We start from the raw sequence: 19,878 nt of genomic DNA, 5'->3' as shown, positions 1-19,878 counted from the left end.
CATATATATGTTTAATTAACTAAAAATAGTTTATAATTAGTATTATTGAAATGTTTTATTTATTTTTCATATATTTAGTTGAGTATAATATCTTTCAATACTGCAAAAAATATTGATAAATTATATTTTACTTATATAATATTATTTTCAAATAAAATCACAATTTGTTTACTGCTTATTCTTAAGAGGTATTAAAAAACTAAAAATAAACATCGTTTGATCAAATAGTTACAAAATAGTTTAATGAGGTAGATAGATTATAATTTATCATTATTAAAGTTATTTGTTTTCTTAATATTAAATTTGCTTTTAAATTTTATGTTTTTATTTTTGTGGAACTTAATAGAACCATAATCAAAATACCAAATCAAATCTGAATTCTCATGTTTAAGATTATTTAAAATAAGTTTCAGTTTCTATTCAATAAATCAAAGTCATAAAATTATTTAGAATTAATAAATTATTTTAATTATTGTAAATTTTATAAGTGTTCATGAGCTTCCAAAAATATATCAGCTACTTATGACTTAATTACATGCACATTTCAACGATAAATAAAATTGATTTGATTTGACTTAATTATAATAAAAATAATTATACTTCATTTTGAATTTGAAAAATATATGTAACTCAATATACTCACAACATGAGTGAATCAACTAATCCAACTTATATATAACATCATAGATTTAATTATGATAAGAATATATAATTTTATAAGAGTAATAATTTATTTTGTAAATATAAATTATAGGACAACTCAAAACATATTAAAACGAATATAAAATATTAACCAACTGTTATAATTTAGTTCTTTTGTAAAATTTATATACATGCATAAGACTTCAGAATATTATCGTTATATTAATTTATATAATTTAGAATCAGACAGTTTAGTTTATTTTTTTATTTCATTTTAAACACAATATATCTTAAGTTATACATAATCTTCATAAAATATATTTACATATCTAAGACAACAACCACCAAAATGCAAATAAGAAATTAATCAAAATTTTATTATATAGAGTAAAAAATATTAAAGTTGAATTCAGAGATGCAATCCAATTTGTCCAAATGATAACTAAATCGTATGTAAAAACAACAAAATCGATTAGATATAACATATATAAAATCATATGTATAATTAAAGTAATATAATATTATTAATATAAATTATGCATACAAATTATAAATTAATTTAAAATTAAAATTAAATAGCAATTAATTAATATAGTATATTTAATTTAGAAATATTTATACTCGTAAATGAGGACCGGAAAATCACCTACTATACAATAGGTAGAAAAAATCATACAAAAAGTAATGATTCTAGACTTTTGTTTCTTCTCACGGTAATAATGGATTGTCATTGTTTACAGTTTTTTTCTATTCTTTATCAGCAATTTTTTTGTCTCGCAGAGTTTTATAATTTGGAGGTTGAATATATATAACATAACTTTACGAAAATATTAGGAAGTATTCAATATATCACGTTTTTCTTCTTCCTTTCAAGTTTCAACGCTACTGTGTTTTATATATGCTTAAAAATCTTAATGAAAGTATCAAAATCTCTTACTAATTATCTGCATAGTGCAAACCACAAAACAATTTAGTTTTTTTTTTTCTTTTGCAATTTCTTCCGAAGAATATGAAACCACAAAATTTCATAACTTTTCCATATTTACTATAAACACGTCTTTTGCTAACTTTTAAATTTCCTTGCCGACACAAAAATCAATCTTGAGAATCGAAGTCCAATACCGACAACTGAATCCATAAACAACCGTATGCATGCACATACTATTATTAGAAAGCAAACCATTGATAGAATACGAAAATATAAATATTGACGAATGTAATATCTTATGTAAATCTCTTAATACTTCCGCCATCCTCGTCGACCAAGTCGTTTAGCAGCTCAACCATTCAAACAAGCCACGTAACTTAGCCCAGACATGACCCACACTCTCTTGCATGTCTATTTTCTTTTTTTGCTAAGTTAAGATTGTCACATCGGAACCTAACTCATCACCATTTATTTCTTGTGACAATTTAAATTAGTTGTTAGGATTTCAACAAATGAGATATCTTATGTTAGTTGGTAATATGAAATTTTCTCGATCGTAGGTAATGAGTTATGACTTCCCTAACAGTTTATCTTGCTTTGTAATGGTTAACTTTTCTTATTGCAAGGTTTCAATTTTTTTTCTTTTATTTTTGGTAAAAAGATAAAATAAAAATAGATGATCAAAACTCCTTATGATATGATACTTAGTGTGAAAAAGATCGGCTAATTGAAATTCTGACCAGTCATACCGACCAAATCAGAACCGGTTTAGGAATTAGGTTTACTTCAATGGTTGAAATTAAAAAAAAAAATAGACATTTACAAAATTTATGCTCTTTAACGACTTCTCATTTTTTTATCGATTTTCTGAAACTCCAAAAAAAAACCTCTGTTTTTGTTTGTTCTTCATAAGAAAAAGAAAAAAAAAAGAAAAGAAGAGAAAACCTTTTCTTCACCAAATAATTGTCTCTTTCTCAAAATCTTTTCCTATACCTCAAGATTTGTGGGTTTTTTTTTCTTTCATTTATAGTTGGATTCGATGATGATAGATTCTCTATTACAAGACATTGATCAAAGCCAGAGATAGAGAGAGAGACGTAGCTCTTTAGATAATTCCTCTCTCTGATCATCGTCTATTATGGAAAGATTGTAGCTAATTCTAATCTATAGAGAGAGAGAGAGAGAGGGATGGGAGGTTGCGTGTCGACGCCGAAGAGCTGTGTGGGATCGAAGCTAAGGTCAAGCAAGCCAAAGAAGAGTCGTAAAAGACGAAGGAAGAGAGCAGCAGCCTCATCCTCTTCTCGTCTCTCAGACGGATCTTTTGACAATCTCGATCATCCTCGCAACAACTTGCCCACTCCCACTTTCAGAGGTCCTCGCCTTCATCTCTTACCTCTGTTTGGTTTGTTAGATTCGTTTGCGAGTCTTCAAAGGTTTTCGTCTTTTTGTTCCCATGCTTGATTTGGATTAATGGTTTTTTTCTCTAATGCTTCATTTACTATTGCAGTATCTGAATCTTTGGGACTAGATTCTCATTACAGAGTAGCTGTTTTGTAATAAAGCTAACTATTTGTAATTAAAAATCTTTGCTTTATTAATCAAACTGTGAATCGTTCTCTTATGAATTACTCGGTAAATCTCCTATGATTTTATAATTTGATTGACGTCGTCAGAGAGAGAGACAAGTAACGTGTTAGTTTGATCCTAAATGTTTTGTCAAACAGCAAGTGGAGAAGAAGCATGGTTTGAGTCCAATGCCGCGTTTGAAACAGACTGTGACGATGATTTCCACAGCGTCAACGAAGGTAAATTTACATATATTATGTCTAGGAGTCATACATATCGATCCTCGTTTCTTTGGCTGTTACTGTTTTTCATTTTCAGATACATTGTCTTTAGGCGGAGGTGAGCGTGTATCAGTTTCAAGTACTACAACCACATCATCAACAGGAGACTCAAACTCAAACGAAGCCATGTCGCAGTCAGAAGGTGTTCTGAACGACGCAAAGCAGCAGCCTGATTCCATAGATTCATCCGCAGATGAAGGAGGAGGAGGAGGAGGACTATTGGAGAACTGCAGGATCTTGCCGAGTAACTGTTTGCCTTGTCTGAATCCAATATCCGTTGTTCCTTGTGTTGACAAAAGAAGAGCTCTCAGCTCTAGCCCTCCGAGTTCGAGGAAAAAAGCGTCTCTTAGACAGTCTTACAAATGGAGAGAAGGTCATGCTTCAGGGGCCTTGTGTAAGTGATTCACTGGATTTAGCATTGTTGATCACAAATCAAGAACTTACTTGTTGTCTCGAAACTTGTTTTCAGTTCTTTCTAAATTGCAGTTGAAGAGACCAATAGCTGGTTCTCAGGTTCCTTTCTGTCCAATCGACAAGAAAATGCTCGATTGTTGGTCAACGATTGAGCCAAATAGCTTCAGGGTCCGTGGCAAAACCTATTTAAGGTAATGATTTTACTCTAATGATTACTAATGTAACAATCTTAACAAGAAGAAGCTTATGTTTTATTCTTTTTTCTTTTTGGGTATAGAGAAAAGAAGAAAGAGTTTGCGCCTAGCCATGCTGCGTATAATCCTTTCGGTGTCGATGTTTTCTTATCTGAACGTAAAATAAACCATGTTGCACAGTATGTCAAGCTTCCCGTTACTACCACATCCACAAAACTCCCATCTATCCTTATCGTTAATGTTCAGGTACGAACTAGTTCTCTGCTTGATGGTCTGTTTATTACTTCTTTTCCGGGCTTTTCCATGATTGGTCTACCGTTGAAACAGATGCCGTTGTATCCAACTACAATCTTTCAAGGTGATACTGATGGAGAAGGAATGAATATTGTTTTATACTTCAAACTTTCTGATAATTATTCAAAGGAACTTCCGCTTCATTTTCAAGAAAGCATTCAGGTAAAGTCGATTTGTATCATCTTTTATGGCGTTTTTTTGATGCTCTTTGTATTGAATCCATGTGTTTTTTTATTTGGCTTGTTGGCGCAGAGATTAATAGATGATGAGGTTGAGAAAGTTAAAGGCTTCCCTATGGATACAACAGCGCCTTTCAGAGAACGGCTAAAGATATTGGGACGTGTTGCAAACGTAGATGATCTCCATTTGAGTGGCCCTGAGAAAAAGCTGATGCAGGCTTACAATGAGAAGCCTGTTCTCTCCCGTCCGCAGCATGAATTCTACTCGGTGAGACTAAACTCTTTTTTTATTCTTGATTCAAAATATGCTTAGTAACTGATGGACTTGAACTCTCTGTAGGGTGAGAATTACTTGGAGGTGGATATAGATATGCATAGATTCAGTTATATATCTCGGAAAGGGTTTGAAGCATTCATAGACAGACTCAAGATCTGCGTTCTTGATGTTGGCCTCACAATTCAGGTAAGTTTTGGATTTTTTTTTTTAAAAAGAAAATCATAAGGATTGTATCACTGAGTTGTGTTTATTGAACAGGGGAACAAACCAGAGGAGCTACCGGAGCAGATACTATGTTGTGTGAGGCTAAATGGAATTGATTTCATGAACTATCATCAATTAAATCAAGAACTCCTATGACTGACTAATACACCATTCTTTCTCCTCCTTTGTTTTTTCCTTGTAAAAGAAGAAACAAAAAAAAAGCATCCCTTTTAGAACCCCCCCAACAAAAGGGTGATGATTCTTAAGTGAATATATAAAAATTTGGAATCTTAATCATCCAACTTGATGATTATCTTATAGTCAAGTCTTTATTTTATATTTCTACCTTTTGAGGATGGATAGCAATGGATGCATTCTTGGGTGGAAGCTAATCAATTGATAAAATAAATCCATGGAACGTTTGTCAAAATGCTAATTTGGTAAAAACCTAGTTTAGATTTGTGATTTGCCGTGAGAGGGAGGAGAAGAAGGAGCAGAGAGGAATAACAACATAGTTTAGAAGATTCACAGGCCGACATCATCGCTTTTTATGTCATTTATTTATAATGGGCCTTGATGCAGGCCCACAATTCATAACTTACCGTCTACTAAATAGTTTGTATTAGTTACTAAATTTGCAGGAAAAAATTAGAATAATAAATCACATTAATTAAAAGAAACAAATCGTGTGAAGAAGCCATCGCAAGCAGGTAGACAAGTCCTCAAAACGCCAATCTTCGCCCTTCATCGCTCTGTCAAGTTGCAACTGTCGTCGCTTTCAAATTTCCGGCGAGATTTCTCCCTACTCCGCCGATTTTTAAGATCGAGCTCTTCGTTTCCAGGTTCATTTCCGCCCTAGTATTTCCACTCCACGTTTGATTCGACGTCGTTTAGCGATTTCACTCCCGAACCGCAATTTCTTCCCACGCAGGAAACAAATTCGACGTTCGGAGCTTCATTGTGTGTGTGTGTGTGACCTTGTTCGTCAATTTCTACATCGGATTCATAGGTTTTTCTTCGATTCTTTCTTTCGCTGTGTTTGTTGTATTCACGATTAGTTCCAGGTTTAATTTTGATTGCTCGTTATATGCTGAAGTTTTATATGCCACGATTAATTTCGTTTTCGTTTTGCGTAGCTAGTTTCTGAGTTGCTGGTTTCTATATGTGATGTTGCCTTTGTTTAGAGAGGTTCGTTATCGCTGAATTGTTTCGTGAGTAAACTGCATAGTTCATAAGGTGTAGAGAGATTCGTCATCTCTCAGAGTCTCAGTTATGCCGGCTTACTGTACATTTACTTCATATCATGAGAATGTTGAATTCAAGCATTGTTTATGTATGTTTTATTGTGTTTGAATTATAAAACCAGCTTTCACTGCTGCTTATTTGCTTTTTTAGTTTCTTTGTTTTCTTATCCTAAATTGTTCGTTTTCTTTACCAGCTACAAGATAAGATACTTTCTTTTGACTGGGTCCTGCCTTTTGAAACTATAGAGGAAGATGTTTGGCTCATCTAATCGTAAGTGATCCCTATCTTATTCTTACTCGTTGGTTTCTGTTAGCCTTCTCTTTCGTTATTTCTTTCAATAGTTTTATATATTTTTGTAATGCTACAAAAGAAAACTGAGCTGAAGAACTATTAATCTTGTAGCTTTTGGACAGTCATCTAGTAGCAGCCCGTTTGGGTCCCAAACCCAATCTTTGTTTGGTCAGACCAGCAATTCTAGCAGTAATAATCCCTTTGCTCCAGCAACACCGTTCGGCACGTCTGCACCTTTTGGTGCACAGACAGGGGGTTCAATATTTGGTGGCACTTCAACCGGTGTTTTTGGTGCACCTCAGGCCTCCTCTCCGTTTGGCTCCACCCCAACTTTTGGAGCTTCTTCATCACCAGCATTTGGGAATTCTACTCCGGCTTTTGGAGCATCTCCAGCATCTTCACCTTTTGGTGGTAAGTAGCTTATTCGTCTTTCGTCGCAGGGGTTTGTCAGTTTTCTCAGTGATTTATTGTTTTTTTCCTCAATATGAATGTATTTTCTGTCTTTAACATCATGGATTTATGGATGCTTGAGGAGGTGGCCTTTTGATAGTTTGCGGATATATAGTGCACAGTATCCAGTTCTGTGGTTTGTAGAATGTTTGTCACTACCAGATTTAATATTCTAGAACTGTTCACTTTTTTTTGGGTTCTCTTTCTGCTGCTTTTTCTAGATATTTGCTCCAACTATATTTGTTGTTTTCCTTTCTTTAGTTTAGGTTTTCGTTAGTCCATGTTTTCAGTTTGACATTTGCGTTTGGGGACGAAGCTAATTTCTTTGTTCTTTTTTTCAGGGTCTTCTGCTTTTGGGCAGAAACCACTGGGATTTTCAACACCTCAGTCAAATCCTTTTGGAAGCACAACACAGCAATCGCAACCTGCATTTGGAAACAGCACTTTTGGTTCATCCACACCTTTTGGTGCCGCGAGCACGCCTGCCTTCGGTGCATCAAGCACGCCTGCCTTTGGTGCCACAAGCACGCCTGCCTTTGGCGCCTCAAACCAACATACCTTCGGCGCCACAAACACACCTGCATTTGGAGCTTCACCGACTCCAGCCTTTGGTAGCACTGGTACCACGTTTGGCAACACTGGCTTTGGAGCTGCTAGCACCCCTGCTTTTGGTGCATCAGCCACTCCTGCTTTTGGTGCATCAGGCGCTCCTGCCTTTGGGGCATCCAGTTCCCCTGCCTTTGGAGCATCCAGTACTCCTCCTTTTGGTGCATCAAACACCTCATCCTTCAGTTTTGGCTCCTCTCCAGCTTTTGGCCAGTCCACATCAGCGTTTGGCAGCAGTGCATTTGGCTCTACACCATCTCCCTTTGGAGCCCAAGGTAGCCCAAGGTTCTCCCTTTAGCATGTACAAACTAACTGCTGTGTTAGTCATTTGAATAAAGGATGAAGAAATATGTTTGAATGATTTGTTTTGTAGGTGGGCAGGCTTCAACCCCAACATTTGGGAGTTCTGGTTTTGGTCAATCACCTTTCGGTGGTCAACAACAAGCGGGCAGTCGAGCCGTGCCTTATGCACCAACAGTTGAGGCAGAGACAGGCAGTGGTGCGCCTGCTGGAAAGTTAGAATCTATTTCTGCCATGCCGGCATACAAAGAAAAAAGCCATGAGGAGCTAAGGTGGGAAGACTACCAACGAGGAGATAAAGGTACATTTTATCAAACAAATCTTGTATTACATCTCCTTAACGCTCTATTCTTGTACTTTTTCTAATAAAGATGGATTTTCAGGTGGACCGCTTCCTGCTGGCCAGTCTGCTGGAAATACCGGATTTGGTGTATCAACTGCTCAGCCAAATCCTTTTTCTTCATCACCGGCGTTTGGTCAGACACCAGCAAATCCAACAAACCCTTTTTCGAGCTCAACGTCTACTAATCCTTTTGCCCCTCAAACCCCAACAATTGCCAGTTCAGGTTTTGGAACGGCTACCTCGAATTTTGGTTCCTCGCCCTTTGGTGTAACATCTTCATCCAATCTTTTTGGGTCAACTTCATCAACTACCACATCCGTCTTTGGAACATCCCCCGCTTTTGGAACAACCATCTCATCACCGTTATTTGGTTCGTCGAGCACTCCTGGATTTGGTTCTTCTCCATCAATATTTGGTTCAACTCCTGTTCAGGGGGCGACTCCAGCATTTGGGAACACTCAGTCATCTAATCTGTTCAGCTCAAATCCCTCGATCGGACAGACTGGTTCTACATTTGGACAGACTGGTTCTGCATTTGGACAGACTGGTTCTACCTTTGGACAGACTGGTTCTGCCTTTGGACAGTTCGGACAGAGTAGTGCTCCTGCATTTGGCCAAACTAACATCTTCAATAAACCTTCCACTGGGTTTGGCAACTTGTTTTCAAGTTCTTCAACATTAACTACGTCTAGCAGCTCTCCCTTTGGACAAACAATGGTGATTCGTTTTTCGTATTCGTTATTAAGCCCAAGCACTTAGTTTTTTTTTTCTCATTTCTTTTGGTGATGCCTGCTCTCTTCACAGTTAGTAGTTCTTTTACTTCTCTTCATTAACACCCGCTACTGCACTTCGCTTTTGATCTGATTTAGGCCTTCTTAGCTTGAACTTTTTTCTGTAGGCTGCTGGTATGACACCTTTCCAATCATCTCAGCCAGGTCAAGCGTCAAATGGCTTTGGTTTCAACAACTTCGGTCAAGCACAAGCAGGTACCTCTGTCAACCAAGTCACTGACGGTATCATCTTATTTCTAGATGCTAACTCTTACTATATTGGTGGTCTAAAGCTAATGCAACTGGAAATGCTGGTGGACTGGGATTTTTTGGTCAAGGCAACTTCGGGCAAACGTATGGTCTTTCTGACATCAGTCCTTGCATGACTTTCGTTTCGTGGAAGTTTTGTTTTGCTCTATTGGAGCCTCAATTTTCATCCTTTTTTGTTGACAGGCCTGCTCCGCCGAGCTCTGTTGTTTTGCAGCCCGTTGCTGTTACAAATCCATTTGGAACACTTCCTGCTATGCCTCAGATCTCAATAAACCAAAGTGGAACTTCACCTTCAATTCAATATGGAATCTCCAGCATGCCTGTAAGCCTACTCTTCATTCGGCAATACACAGATTGTGAATTTTTCTTTTAACTCTTTCGGTCTTTCCTAAATATAATCAAATAGTTTTATTGAAGTTTTAAGTTGAAGTTTAAATCAAAACTGATATCAACTTATTAGTAGAAATTTGATATTTTTCTAAATTAACTATTGTCATCGATGCTTGCCAGTTCACAAATTAAAGTTTTAAAGTCATACCTCAAAGTTTGATATTTTTCGAAATTAACTATTGTCATACCTGAAAGTTTCTCTACTCCGTTCCTTCTTGTTCGTTTCATTCATTTTCTTCTTTGTTCTTATTGTTTCTTTTCCTGCCAGGTTGTTGACAAACCTGTTCCTGTTAGAATATCATCTCTCTTAACTTCTCGACACCTTCTACAAAGGCGGGCCAGGTTGCCGGCAAGAAAGTACCGTCCTGGCGACAATGGTCCAAAGGCATGCATCTGTCTTGTGAATTATTGCTCACACTATATTTTACTTAAATTTTAGTGTTGGTGCTACATGTTCGTTCTACATGTTTAAATCTTAAAATGGTCTTTGTAGGTTCCATTTTTCGCTGATGACGAGGAGAACTCCTCAAGTACACCAAAGGCAGATGCTCTTTTCATTCCGAGGGAGAACCCTAGAGCTCTAGTTATACGCCCAGTTCAACAGTGGTCTTCAAGGGTCAAATCTACAATTCCAAAGGACCGCCCCACTGCTCAACCACATGAAAATGGTAAGCTTTTGTTCGTATCTTAGAAAACTTCACCACGAAAATGATACTAACTACTGAGTTCAATGATTCCTTTCTCTTTTTTTGACAATATTATCTGTAAATTTCAGGGAAGAGTCCAGAAATAGCTACTGATTCGGCAAACCACGACAGTAAGTATATAAAATATGCATACGTAAAAAAAAAAAGCTTCATTACGTTTTGCCATATTTGGACCATTCTTTGACTGACTTGAGTGAAAATATTCACAGAGAATGATAACGGAGAAGTTGGTGCTGCTGAAGAAAGAACTCACCCATTTGTCAATGGAAATCAGATATCAAACGGCTCAACCAGCACAGATCACGCTCGAGAGAAAGACCGTCCCTCCAGAACACGAGGCGGACACCGAGAGGGAGAAGCCCCAACTGTTAACGAGAATGGTACAGATATCGAGGCGCTATTGCCTAAGCTACGCCAATCCGATTATTTCACGGAGCCAAGTATCCGTGAACTAGCGGCTAAGGAAAGAGCGGATCCTGGTTATTGCAGGCGGGTTAGAGACTTTGTGGTGGGACGACACGGTTATGGGAGCATTAAGTTCATGGGAGAGACTGATGTTCGTAGACTAGACTTAGAATCTCTGGTTCAGTTCAATAACCGAGAAGTGATTGTGTACCTGGACGAGAGCAAGAAACCGGCGGTGGGGCAAGGGTTGAATAAACCGGCGGAGGTAACATTGCTGAATATAAAATGTATTGATAAGAAGACAGGGAAACAGTTTACTGAAGGAGAGAGAGTGGAGAAGTATAAGATGATGCTGAAGAGGAAAGCTGAGGCACAAGGAGCTGAGTTTGTATCGTTTGATCCTGTGAAAGGGGAGTGGAAGTTTAGGGTCGATCATTTTAGTTCCTATAAGCTCGATGATGAAGATGACGATGAAGCTTAAAGTCAGCCTCATCTCAGTGTTAGTTCTGTTTTAATGTTGGAGTTGTGCAGTAAGAAATAGTAACCATCTCCAGCTGTTGTGTGTTTCTTCTAGACCTTTCTTACAGACTTTGTTCTCTCCTTATAATTAGTTTCTCCTTTTGTTGAATTTGTGTATTTGGTATCTCTTACTGTATGTGAAACGGTTGTCTTTTTAAACTACGAACCATTACATCATTGATATCACAGACAACCAATAGGGAATCTTGTCACGTGATGTTATCACAAAGAATATAGAAAGAAGACGCAAAGATTCCATTCATTAAGCTTTCAGTACGAACCATTCCAACTCCTTCAAGGAAGGCTCATCACTGTCCAAAATACAACCAATGACATAGGGTACATCATCCATGCTCCTGCTAATTTAAGAAAACTATGTTAGGCAAATATTTTGCTTAATTATCCCAAAGTAAAAACAAGTTTTTAATGAAGCAAAAGCTGATTGGGAGTAAAGAAGTTATAGCTAAGAGCCTAAAATATGTGAAATAGTATGGAAAGTGGTGCTTACTTGAGATCCAAGGTAGAACAATAGAAGCCGAGTTATAAAGGAAGAAACAATCTGACGTCGTATTGATCCCACCGGGACAGTTACAAACGAACGAGCTAGTCTGAGTGTTGTATCCACAAGCACCGTTACTACGCTCGCAGCCACCACACACGGCAGGATACTCATCGAAGACGTTGAACTTGTACTTGAGTGCGATTCCATAGTTCCAATTTTCAGGGTGAGATTCTTGGGCCGGACCAAGATTGTAGAAACCGGAGTAAGAAGAGCACCGGAGCTTCTGTAGGTCCATTTCAAACGATGGTCCGAGATCTAGGGGTACGTAGACGCAACATGTTGATTCTTGGAGGTTTATTAGACTAATGGCCCTATTAAACCGGAAAGTTAAACCGGTGTAAGTAAAAAATCAATAGTAAACCGGGATCATTACAATTTAAATAGGTGTTGTCATACCATTTTTAGTTTCCGAAAATATATACTTTTTCTAATATTTTTATGACTTAGACCATCTCATATGTGATATCTCCAAGAAAAAATGGGAAACTGATTTAATTTATTTCGGTTTAGATAGAACAACTAGCCTGGTTTAATTAAAGAGGAATTTTGGTTTACCTGCAATTTGAGTACAAGAAGTTACAAATAGAGGAGCTCTGACGGTCACATAGAGAGACACGTCCGGTACTGTTACTTAACGGCTTGAAAACAGGGGATTCGTCAACAGAACAGTCAAGAAGCGTAAAAACGGTGTCGTCGTGAAAAGAAAACGGAGCGTCCCAGTCCAACCCGAATCCTTGGCTGGGTCGGGTACATGCACACGTGGACATAGACGAGTCAGTGACGTAGATGATTTGCTTGGTGTAGTCGACGGACGTGATAGGGTAGCAGCCTGTGTGTGTGGTGAGCGTTAGAGTTTGCTGGTCTGGGTCGCACTTGATGTAACGTGTGAAACGTGTGTCACCGCAACCTGACCCGGTTCCAAGCGGGTACTTGATGGGTATTTGGCCGCATGTTTTTAGGCAGGCTTGTGAGGAGACTTGAGAAGAAAGTAATAAGAATAAAAGGATAAGGAAGAATAAGGAAGAAGAAGAAGAAGAGTGCTTCAAACCCATTTGCTAGACGTTTCAGAGAAAGAGGGAGATAGAAATGTGAGTAGTAGTACTTATGAATTGAGTGTGTGACTAACCTAATAATATAGGTGAATGCTGAAGAGGAGGAATATATAATGCTTGCATGTACATTTATATTCAAATATAGGCAGAATATTTTTACATATAGTTTTTCTTTTCTGTGTTAAATCATAGATTCTTTTGGTTGGGGTGTCTGTATGCATTTACAATTTTTTTGTTTATGAACACAACATTCGACTTTGAATACGCTGAAAAATCATGATATGCTTGATTTACATAGAAAAACATGTTTGTGAGTGTGTATTAAAGCTAGCGATGGTTACAATCTAATTTAGTTTGAGATATAAGATAAGAATGATAAGACATATATAAATTTGAAAGTGTAATTAAGTGAATAGAAAATATATTTAAGACAATATGTTTTTTTGTGATAAAAAGGTATCACTGTAGGTGTCCCAAACTAACCAGATCACTGTAGGTGTCCCAAACTAACCAGAAAACAAGGCCCAGAAGATATTACATATGATAAAAAAAGGTATCCCTGTAGGTGTCCCAAACTAAACAGAAAACACGGCCTAGAAGATATTACATAATTGCGAAGCATCATTAATGTGAAGTGCCCACTCACACTAAAGCTCCCACCCAACCAAAGAAAAGGGCAGGGATAAGGGAATAGATTCAACAGAATATAGTAAAGAAGCCTAAAGGCTAAGTTAAAGTTTCTCAGGAAATTATTCTCAACTTTAGTTTGTTTTTAATTCATTGTATGATGATGTGTTTGTAGTTAGAACTAGTGATATATATATATAATGCATCTTGCAAAGGGCCAAAGGCATTATTCTATTTGCTATTCTTCTCAAGAGATTGTTCTGGAAGCCGATCAACTTTTTTTTTAATGTATAAAGATGGTTGGTGTAAGGAAAACTTATCACAAAAGAATAAATTAAAAAAGAGTAACGTCTAGGTTACATTTGATGATAGCTACTAGACTATACTCATTCAATCTTTATTTTTAACGCATACTTATTTCATGGAAACTAAGGCCACCGTTATCGGCGGCCCTTGGGCCCGACCCTTAACCCATTTTGGGTTAAAAAAAAAATAAAAATGGCAAAGGACGAGACGAACGGGCCTTGATTAAGGGCTTCTCGGGGTCGTCCCTCGTGGGTACGTGGCAGCACCGGAGTGGTCGATGATATCGAAGACGGATCGTCTTTTCCATTTCCTCTCTTCGTGTTTCTCTTGTAGTCGACTCCAAAAGGCAACGGCGAAGGTGATTTAGCAGAGGAGGAAGCTTTCTACGTGATCTCTTAATCGATCTCCGGTGACGAAGACTTGTTTCCGAAACCGAAAGCGCGATCCACATCCGACGGCGAAATCGACTCTGAAATCTCCAATGACGAAGACCTAAACCGTCGGTTCTGTTCGTTTCCCAAGCATCCCCAATCGTGTGAGAATCGACCCAATCGTACGAAGGTATGTCCTTCACCTCCTTTCTTTCTCGATATTATTATTTGATTGAAAATTTGATTAGGATTTCGTATAGATGTAAATTGGAAAACTTGTATTGATTATTTGATTGAGTATATGATTTGGGTTTCGTATAGATGTAAATTGGAAAACTTGTATTGATTATTTGATTGAATATTTGATTAGGGCTTCCTAGAGATGATTTGATATATGTATTGCTACAGGATTCGTACAGATGATTGGATATTCATATAGAGGATTCGTATAGATGATTTGAATTTGAAAGATTTGAATGTGTATTTTTAGTTTGAAATCTGTGTATTTTTAATGAACCACACAATAAATTTCTAGTGAAAGTACACTTGTTTTGTAAATGTTTCGCTGTTTATTAAAGCCATTGTCGTGGTTACTTCGTATTGATTAGATAGGTTAGGCTGTAAAGGGTAGTTTGTGTGAAATGAAATCCAACAAAATATTAATGATCTTGTTAGGATAGTTGATAGCTTTTTGTTTGTGTAATAACTTTAGATAAGACATATCTTGTTACCGGTTAGTCATTAAGTGGGTAAGTTATTGCTAACTTACTCTTCACTTCCTCCAATCAAACCCCTTCTGATGCCCCCCTTAAATATACGTAGCTAGTTTTTCTCTTCTACCACCTCCTCTTAATCTCTTCTCTCTTCTTACTGATATGGATCCAAGAAATATTTATACGCAGTCCTCTAGCTACTTCCCTTTCCATTCTAATGTTCACTTAGGAGAATCCGAGAACCCTCCTTTCAGTTCTCACCCATCTGAAGACACACCCGTAGGCACACCAGTAGGCACACCCGTGGACCGTGTTGCTCGACGCAAATGGACCCCGACTGATGACGAGGTCCTAATCAGTGCGTGGCTCAACACTTCCAAGGATGCTGTAGTTGGAAATCAGCAGAAGTCACTCACCTTCTGGCAACGTGTTGCTGAGTATTACACAACAAGTCCTCACGGAGTAGGGGATGGTGAAAAGAGAGAGCATCTTCATTGTAAGAAGAGGTGGGCTAGGATAAACGATCACGTGAACAAGTTCTGCGGCGCTTATGCCACAGCAGAGAGGCAAATTAGCAGTGGTGAGAGTGACACTGATGTTCTCAAGAGGGCTCATGACATCTTCTACGCTGATTAGAGAACCAAGTTCAACCTCGAGCATGTGTGGTGTGTGTTGAGGTATGAGCAGAAATGGCTCAGCCTCAACACACCAAAAGGAAGCTCAAAGAGGAAAAATGGTGAAACACCATCTGAAACGTCAACCAACGAGAATGGTGATCATGAGACCCGGCCTGAAGGTATCAAGGCTGCTAAATCGAAAAGGAACACTGGTCAAGGGAAGTCTGTTGCTGAGTACACCACCCTATGGGAAATGAAGAAGGAGGATTTGGCCATGAAGGAGAGGCTCACTAAGTTGGCTATACTGGATACTCTCCTCCAAAAGTCGGAGCCATTAACTGAGGCATAAGAAGTTGTGAAGAATAAACTCTTAGCTGCGTACTTCTGAAGAATTAGATATCATGTTCTATGTTTTATATTTGTCTTTTTAATAGTTTTTTCTTTGTCCTTTTAATTCTATGTTTTATGTTTTTCCTCCATAAAATCTCTGTTTTTATGTATGTCTTTTTATATGCTTGTTTAATCTAATCAGAACGTCTCTTTAAATAACCGTGGAATTATATAAACTAAGGCTGTTTAATAATATATATAAAATGTCTTGCTTTGTCTCTTTTTAAACAACTACAAATGTTCTTGCTAAAACATGATTCTAATAAGTAGTTGACATTTTCTGCAGGATAAGAGGAACATGGGACTTGACTACAACTATAGTCAGCCTTCGGACTCGGAGGACTTATTTTGCAACTCTGTGGACAGTGGCTACAACGAGACTGATGACTTAATTCGACGTGACCAAGAGGAGATAAGCTTACAAAGAGGTTCACCGGTGCAGTACCCTCCGGAACCCGAGGTAGACTTTGGCATCCCGCAGAGATGCTACTGTGGCGCTCAGCCACTACTTGCAACATCTTCTCGCGAAATAGGTAGGCGATACTACACTTGTCCGAATGTAGATGATGGGGAGTGTCACGTATGGAAATGGTGGGATGATGCATTGATGGAGGAGCTGCGAGACAGAGATAGACACATTCTTCTACTGTCTGAAAAGGTTGACAGTCTTGCCCTTTTGTCTGACTACGAGACTGAGCAGAAGCTAGGCATTCTAGAGAAGATGGTGTATGATTTAGCTAAGGAGAAATCTAAGGTTAGCTATGGGTTTGAGTTCTTTCTCGAGGTAATGGTTCTTCTAGTAGTTTTAGTAGGAGTGGTGCTTCTCTTTCGGAACTGATTCTTCTAGCGTGGTGAAGCTTTAGTATGACTGGTTTAGAGATGCTTATTTGTTTGTAATTTTTTTTGCTTGTTGTGGAATATTAAGTTTTATTATAAGTCATCTCATGTAACTCATGTTTTGTTAAGTCTGTGACACTTTCCTATCACTGCTTTGACTCGTAACTTTTCTAACACAAAAGAACTCGTGACATGATGAGTCTTTGACTTGTCCGTCTTCAGTCTGTGAGCACACTGAACTGCTCGTGAGCAAACAGTAATGCTCGTGAACAAACTGTCATGCTTTCACACCCGACAATGTAGCATATATAGATCATACTTCTCACATACAATGCATTACTTCTCCTCATCATAACACATTCTCTCTTTTAATTCTCTTTTAGAAATTTCAATCTCTTTTATAAATTTTCAATGGCTTCTTCTTCACATTATCATTACCACAAAGATGATGATCATGAATTTGATTCTATGTTTGAAGATATATTTGAAAATCCTAATTTCATTCCCGAACCAAAAAAGAGAAAACCACGTATACATATCGAGAGAAACCGAGAAGAAGGCCACACGAAGCTTTGGAACGATTACTTTTGTGAAACTCCAACATACCCGCACAACATATTCCGAAGACGGTTTCGAATGAACAAGACCTTGTTCTTGCGTATTATGCATCGTATGTCTAATGAAATAGAATACTTTCAACCAAGAGAAGATGCAACCGGACGGTCTAGTCTTTCTCCGCTCCAAAAATGTACCGCAGCAATTAGACAATTGGCGTATGGTGGTGGGTCTGATACAGTTGACGAATATGTCCGGCTTGGTGAAACAACAGCTCGAAAATGTTTGCACCATTTTACCGCGGGAATAGTCCAATTGTTTGGCGAGGAATATCTAAGACGTCCCACACCGGAGGATCTGGAAAGACTATTATATATTGGAGAACAACGTGGGTTTCCCGGAATGGTTGGAAGCATCGACTGTATGCATTGGGAGTGGAAGAACTGTCCAACCGCTTGGAAAGGAATGTATTCGCGTGGAACCAATAAACCAACAATTGTATTGGAGGCCGTAGCTTCATATGACCTCTGGATATGGCACGCGTTTTTTGGAGCTCCAGGTACTATGAACGACCTTAATATTCTTGATCGATCACCCGTTTTTGACGACATTATTAACGGAATAGCCCCAGAAGTAAATTTCTATGTGAATGGTAATCAGTATCATTTGGCATATTATCTCACGGACGGTATATCCGACTACCACAAGGTCAGAAGAATTCATTATTTGCTCAAACCCAAGAAGCTGTGAGAAAAGATGTCGAGCGTGCCTTTGGAGTCCTGCAAGCTAGATTTGCCGTAGTCCGAAACCCATCTCAGTTATGGGATAAAGAGAAGATTGCAACTATTATGAGAGCATGTATCATTCTCCATAATATGATTGTCGAAGATGAACGATCATCATCCACTCAGTATGACGTTGATGAATTCCAAGAAAGAGAAGATGTGGATACATTTTCCGTCAATATGCCTTCACATCTCGGTAATATAATTGATCGTCGAACGAGTGTTCGGAATACACAAGCCCATCACAAATTACAAAATGATTTGATTGATAATATATGGGCTAAATTTGGACATCTTCCAAATAACTTCTGATTTATAAGTTTTTATTACTCGAATAAAATGTTTGTTTGCTTTTATATACTATTAATGAAAATAATCAATTTAACTAAGTAAGGGACAAGTAAAGTCCCACCAATAATCAGCTACTTATACAAAAGCCTTTAGCTTAGTTCCTTAACACAAAAATAATAATAAACAATGCTAAGGGCCCTTAATCAAATCCCTCCAATAATGATGCCCTAAGAGCATGTTTATTGTAGGTCTCTTAGGTTGAGGTTTTTAACGTAATATAACATATGATATAAAAGTTAAGAGACGTCTCTTATATCTTTTATTTAAGAGACGTTTCTTAGTTTTTTTAGTTAAAAGCTAAGAGACCGTATCTTATATTACGTTAAGAACTCCAATCTAAGAGATATGCAATAAACATGCTCTGACTTACCTATATCTTATAAGAGCATCATTATCCACGGTTTCTTAGGGCGGAGTTCTCAGGGAAATATAAGAAACTGTTTCTTAATTTTCAACTAAAAAATTAAGAAATTGTTTCTTAACTTTTTAGTTGAAAATTAAGAAACAATTTTTTATATTTTCCTAAGAATTCTGCCCTAAGAAACCGTGGATAATGATGATCTAAGTTCTTTATCAAAAAAAAGTTATTAGAAAATGCATTCAGTGCAAATATAGAAAACATGACTAGCCAACACAAATATTAAATGTACGTGTATATATGTATATAGCAAACTAAAAATGATTATTATTATTTATCAATACTGAATGGAATGTGACACGTGTGTTTGGATAAGTGAATTAAGAAACTGTTCTTATATTTTCCTAAGAACCCTGCTCTAAGAAAATATTTTTCTAAGAACCCTGCTCTAAGAAACCGTGGATAATGATGGTCTAAGTTCTTTATCAAAAAAAGTTATTAGAAAATGCATTCAATACAAATATAGAAAACATGACTAGCCAACACAAATATTAAATGTACGTATATATATAGAGCAAACTAAAAATGATTATTATTATTTATCAATACTGAATGAGAATGTGACACGTGTGTTTGGATAATTGAATTCACTAGAATGGTAGTTTTGTGTAATTGCATGTAACTATTCTTTAAATATAGTTTCACTTGTTTTACAATATCGTAAATCGTTAAAACCAAGACATATATCCCCTATATATTAATTGAGAAGTATTTGAAAAATTAGAACCTTAATTTTGTATTAATTAAAAAAAACCCCAAATCCTAGGTGGCACTCTAAATGCCTTCTAAATTTCATTTCAAAGAATTCTAAAGCATCTAATATAAAGTATAGTTTAATCTAATGGTGTCACATTATTCCATAATTATATAACACTAGAGAACATTATATTAACCTAAAATATAGGAAGTGTGTATTCTTTCCTTAAATAAAAGTTACGGAATTACCTAATATGATTTACATATATATGGCAATTAATGATTATGAATAATAAAGATTTGATAACAATTTTTGCATCCTT

General features: G+C 37.1%; 3 protein-coding genes across 5 annotated transcripts; 2 read left to right on the top strand and 1 right to left on the bottom strand.

Moving 5' to 3' along the window:
* Positions 1-2,486: 2,486 nt before the first annotated feature.
* Positions 2,487-5,304, top strand: LOC106294625. 2 transcript variants are annotated; one of them, XM_013730228.1, is made up of 9 exons: positions 2,487-2,942; positions 3,295-3,375; positions 3,455-3,811; positions 3,887-4,022; positions 4,109-4,271; positions 4,353-4,481; positions 4,572-4,766; positions 4,839-4,961; positions 5,034-5,304. In XM_013730228.1, exons 1-9 carry the CDS (start codon positions 2,759-2,761, stop codon positions 5,133-5,135), a joined length of 1,470 nt encoding a protein of 489 aa, XP_013585682.1. In that variant the 5' UTR covers positions 2,487-2,758; the 3' UTR covers positions 5,136-5,304. The 2 variants fall into 2 exon arrangements, with proteins under 2 accessions (XP_013585682.1, XP_013585683.1); XM_013730229.1 differs by having other exon boundaries at positions 2,503-2,942; positions 3,470-3,811.
* Positions 5,305-5,630: 326 nt separating this feature from the next.
* Positions 5,631-11,468, top strand: LOC106294624 (nuclear pore complex protein NUP98A-like). Its single transcript, XM_013730227.1, has 14 exons — positions 5,631-5,821; positions 5,911-5,988; positions 6,418-6,494; positions 6,627-6,926; positions 7,307-7,846; positions 7,945-8,172; positions 8,255-8,931; positions 9,113-9,200; positions 9,278-9,338; positions 9,438-9,576; positions 9,913-10,029; positions 10,138-10,312; positions 10,420-10,461; positions 10,561-11,468. The coding sequence occupies exons 3-14, from the start codon at positions 6,476-6,478 to the stop codon at positions 11,235-11,237; spliced, it is 3,063 nt and encodes a 1,020-aa protein (XP_013585681.1). The 5' UTR covers positions 5,631-5,821; positions 5,911-5,988; positions 6,418-6,475; the 3' UTR covers positions 11,238-11,468.
* Positions 11,412-12,994, bottom strand: LOC106294626 (wall-associated receptor kinase-like 20). Of its 2 annotated transcripts, none has more exons than XM_013730230.1 (3): positions 12,393-12,994; positions 11,784-12,148; positions 11,412-11,634 (listed from the first exon to the last, which is right to left on the bottom strand). In XM_013730230.1, the coding sequence occupies exons 1-3, from the start codon at positions 12,887-12,889 to the stop codon at positions 11,570-11,572; spliced, it is 927 nt and encodes a 308-aa protein (XP_013585684.1). In that variant the 5' UTR covers positions 12,890-12,994; the 3' UTR covers positions 11,412-11,569. The 2 variants fall into 2 exon arrangements, with proteins under 2 accessions (XP_013585684.1, XP_013585685.1); XM_013730231.1 differs by having other exon boundaries at positions 11,412-11,631; positions 12,393-12,993.
* Between the last annotated feature and the right edge of the window lie 6,884 nt (positions 12,995-19,878).

This window comes from Brassica oleracea, chromosome C5 (assembly GCF_000695525.1).
Source record: "Brassica oleracea var. oleracea cultivar TO1000 chromosome C5, BOL, whole genome shotgun sequence".
Lineage (NCBI taxonomy): Eukaryota > Viridiplantae > Streptophyta > Magnoliopsida > Brassicales > Brassicaceae > Brassica > Brassica oleracea.
The sequence above is the reverse complement of the archived record's forward strand: the minus strand, read 5'-3'. Positions and strand labels throughout refer to the sequence as shown.